This window comes from Triticum dicoccoides, chromosome 2B (assembly GCF_002162155.2).
Source record: "Triticum dicoccoides isolate Atlit2015 ecotype Zavitan chromosome 2B, WEW_v2.0, whole genome shotgun sequence".
In the NCBI taxonomy this organism is placed as follows: Eukaryota; Viridiplantae; Streptophyta; class Magnoliopsida; order Poales; family Poaceae; genus Triticum; species Triticum dicoccoides.
This window is the reverse complement of record NC_041383.1, coordinates 53,081,366-53,085,911: the sequence shown is the minus strand read 5'-3', so window position 1 is coordinate 53,085,911 and position 4,546 is coordinate 53,081,366. Positions and strand designations below refer to the sequence as shown.

Here is a 4,546-nt window from a genome sequence, read left to right as displayed (position 1 = left end):
ACAGACAAGTTAGTTCCCTCAAAATAAAATAGATGAATATAAATCCTTCACTGTGTTATTGTTGTGGCGGCTAACAAGCTAATAGCAACTTTCTCTTATTAACATGAACCAACCAATGTGTATAGGAGACTGCAAGAAATAGCTAGACTGCATGCATCATACTACCAAGTCTTGGTACCCTTGTCTTAATTTATCTTTTTTATTAACTTTTGTTGTGTATGATGCCAACTTGATTAAGAGTGGAACCATATGTTAAAGAATTATTTTATTAGTTTTCTTTAGACAAATTTATTAGTTAGGTGACGGCAAATCAAATGATGGCGGGCAGCAATACGGGCTAAATGTAGTCCATTAGCCCACTAATTTCCCGCACCTAGGTAGGTTACTACATACAACTTAAGTTAGTTCCCTCATAATAAAATATATGAATATAAAGCCTTCACTATGTTATTGTTGTGGAAGCTAACAACTTTCTCTTATTAACATGAACCAACCAATGTAGAGAGGAGACTTCAAGAAATAGCTAGACCACGAAGTCTTGGTACCCTTGTCTTAATTTATCTTTTGTTATGTTTGTTATATATGATGCATATTTGGTTAGAGTGAAACCATATGTTAAATAAATGATGTCATTAGGTGATGGCATCATGTGGAGCTGGTGTACATGCATGCATTGAGCAGCAAACCAAGTGAGGACCTGTGGAGTGTATGCACCATCACGGGAGCATCCCAGGTCTCTTTCTTCCATAGCAGTCGCAGATTCTTCTCCCCTTTGGACAATGGTGGGAGGCCGGATAATTTGATAGAGTAGGTTACTGCGAGTCAGGGGCGGACCTACGTAGAACGTAAATAAAAAAAAGAATGGGTGGTTGGGCAGTGTTTCCATTAACTTGGAACTAACCTGCAGTACAACTCAATCACAATCAACAATTAGAGTAGATGTACCTTGTTTTGTCCGGTTCAACAAGCTAAGAGCAGCTAGCAATTCCCTGTCCTACTCCCTGTTGTACTTGACGCGCGCGTGTAAAACTTAAGTGTTGTCATGATACATGTGGCATGTGTACACGTTATATTTCATGTTCAAACCTATAGAGCTGCTTTACTCAACAATCAACATCGACCGCTGCTAGTATTAGTAGTACTTCCCAATGGACTGAGAACTTGTCTATATATATATGAAGCTATAGCCATGTCCACTTAAGGGTACACCTAATAAGTGTGTAGTACCACATCCCACACCACTGATCACAATGTCAATTCTGCTCTCTCAAGAGCTGCTCATCTCCACAGTACTAGTGGTACTTGGTTCCCTGTACTGCTTGTACTTGAGGGCTAGTTCTAGATCAAAGAACCAATCAGTGCTCCCCACAAATTGGCCAATACTCCACATGTTCCCTTCCTTTGTCTCCAACCTCCACAACTTGCATGACTATTTCACCCTAGTCCTTGCTGGATCCGGCCATAGCTTCAGGGCGCATGGCCCTCCTGGCACCAGGATGCGGTTCTTCATCACATGCGACCCTGCCAATGTCCGACACATCTTCACAACCAATTACGCCAACTTCCCCAAGGGCACGAGGTTTGCCGATACATTCGACATCATGGACGGCAGCCTCTTCACCATTGATGGTGAACCGTGGCGTCGGCAGCGCGCCAAAGTCAAGGGCTTGCTTGGTAGCCCGCGACTAGTAGCCAATATGGTGGCTTGCTGCTGTAGCAAGGTGGAGAATGACCTCCTCCCGTTGTTTAGCCACATGTCAAGCACAGACACTCCATTTGACATGCAACATCTGATGTCTAGGTTAATGTTTGACCTGGCTGCTATGCCTCTCTTCGGCGTTGATCCTGGCCTCCTATCATCGGAAATGCCACCCATGGATGTTGCGGTTGCCATGGACACAGTCATGGAGGTGGGATGTTTTCGGCACATGATGCCGTCTTCTTTCTGGAAACTGATGAGGTGGTTAAACATTGGTCCTGAGCGAAAGCTCAATGCGGCGCACACACTGCTACGAAGGTTCATCAAGGAGATGATGGAGAGGAGGAAGATCAAGACGGGGCAAGTTAATAATGATGATGAAGAAGAGGGTGTGGATATTGTATCTTCCTTCCTCGATGACCCATACTACGCTAATGATGACTTGTTTCGTGCTATCATCATTGGTTACATGCTCGCTGCAAGGGACACAGTTGGAACGGCCCTGACATGGATCTTCTACTGCCTCGCCCAGAACCCTAACATTGTGTCAATCATGCGCAATGAACTCTCACCGATTGCATCACACAAAGTAGTAGCTGGTGTTGGCACTATGGTGATATTTGAGCCGGCTGAGACCAAATCTTTAGCCTATGTTAGGGCTGTGTTGTATGAGACTCTCAGGTTGTACCCGCCGGCACCTACTGAGCTCAAGACGGTGGTCGCCGACGATACAATGCCGAGTGGCCATGAGGTGCATGCCGGCGATGCCATCTTTATTTCTCTCCATTCCATGGGGAGAATGGAAGGCATATGGGGTAAGGACTGTCTCGACTATAACCCAGATAGGTGGCTCTCGAAGGATCGCAACAGTCTGAGGTATGTACCATCTCACAAGTTCTTGGCCTTCAACTCAGGGCCAAGGATGTGCCTCGGTAAGGACATCGCGGTCATGCAGATGATGACGGTCGTCGCCTCAACACTATGGAACTTTGATGTGCATCTGTTGGAAGGGCAAAGCATCGAGCCCAAGGCATCTTGTATACTAGAGATGAAAAACGGGCTTATGGTTAAGCTGAAGAAGCGAGACGTGTAATATTAGACTCTTTATTTGTATGTAAACGTACTTACCAACCATCATGACAGTTTTACACTGCCCACGGTCACATTATTATCGGATAATAAAGGCATCCATGCATCACAGTTTATCTTTCTTTTAGAGAAAAACATCCAACCGTGCTGACATTTATTACTTTGTTGTATGAGACATGATATGAAGGCATCGAGACATGGTTTTTTCCTCCAACGATCGCCTTCTTATTAAGTACCAGTTAACCAACCATGATGGTGATTAGTTACACTATTTGATAAGTAAAGGGGAGCATATGTTCCTGCTAGGTTATTAGTTACACTATTGGAAAAAAATGAAATGAGGTGTACAATTTGTCGCCAACTGATGCATCCTACTCCTACCTGAGTAATAAGCTAGATGACCTAGTCAAGGATACAAACATTTATGGTGATGTACCGAACCATGGTTACAACTATATCTTTAATTAGGCTTTTTGAACATTCATACCTTACCCACTTGGACTTGCATTAAGATCAAATTGCATAATAACTCTCATGCCAATCGGCGTATTGTTCTCGTTGGCAATTAGATGATCGCTAGTTCCTGTTTATTGAGCAGTGCTTTTACGTGCCGGCATGGTCGTCCGGCCTCTCCTCGGTCGCTGGAAGCAATCGCCACCAGGTCAAGTCAGCTTTCATTCACCTGCCTGCCAAGTGCTAGTGTTTATGCCCATAAGGTTCATTCCACTGCGACCTATCTAGCTCGAGTACTATAGACAGTGACCAGCCAAACACTGGGTTTCACAATCAAAATTATGGAATAAACGAGACTATATGGGTCAAAATACTCATATATTAATGTTATAAAATGTTTGCATCCACTGCTACGTTATTGTCAGTACCACCAGGTGTTCATGCATTCTAATTTATGATGGCTTGCTGTTGAGGTGTTCTTGTGCTTCTGGTGGCTTTCTGCTACTTTGCTATCGGTACCACTTTTGTTTATATTTCTCCAAAGCTCATGAAGACTTGATGGTGTATCTGGAAAGTTCGGTTTTGATATTCAAAAGGTTAACATGGCATAATTGTGGAAAGCAGTCAGTTTTCAGTGTTTTGCTACTGATAAGGTTTGCAGTTTTCAATCCAGTCTACATTCTACTGATACCAGGTATACTTGCAACCGACAAGGTTTGGAGTTTCTCAGTTCAGTCTACATCCTACTAATACCATATATTCTTCCATTCATCATAACTGTTGTTGTTTATTTTAATGGCGTGCAGGATCTTCACAGGAATAGCCAGCATACCAGCTGCCTTGCAGACCCTGTAGACAGTTCAGATCATATGGAGCAGTAGCAGTCCAAAGGTAATGCATTGCGGGGAGTTTGCAGTTTTGAAATTTCAGAAAGGCGTCAAGATGCATGATTGCAACCTATTCAATATGTTTTCAGTTTTGAGCTATAGAAGATTGCATATTTACTATTTTTGAGCTACAACAGTTTCCGGTGTTCGATCTTTCCAATCTCCTATACTGAATAGGGGCATACAGTTTTCCGTGTTCTGTGATTTCTTTTTTACTGTTCCCATCACTGCCGAATACAGGTAAAGCAATTTGTTCTGATCAAGTCCACAGTGAATCAGGACGTTGATTAATGCCTAACTAGTGATTCACTTGCCGCTCAACTGTTTACATCATGTGAAACTTGCCTGACTAGTGATGGAACTGTAAGTGCCTCGCTCTGACTGACTGATCTTTTACATATTTCAGTCGGATATCATG

General features: G+C 43.1%; 1 protein-coding gene across 1 annotated transcript; it reads left to right on the top strand.

The window, feature by feature from the left end:
- Positions 1-1,238: 1,238 nt before the first annotated feature.
- Positions 1,239-2,792, top strand: LOC119367084 (noroxomaritidine synthase 1-like). Its single transcript, XM_037632708.1, has one exon. The coding sequence runs from the start codon at positions 1,251-1,253 to the stop codon at positions 2,790-2,792; it is 1,542 nt and encodes a 513-aa protein (XP_037488605.1). The 5' UTR covers positions 1,239-1,250.
- The last annotated feature ends 1,754 nt before the right edge of the window (positions 2,793-4,546 follow it).

Bases quoted from the DNA above. Each gene is read 5' to 3' on its own strand.
- LOC119367084 (XM_037632708.1), top strand. From the start codon at position 1,251: ATGTCAATTCTGCTCTCTCAAGAGCTGCTCATCTCCACAGTACTAGTG.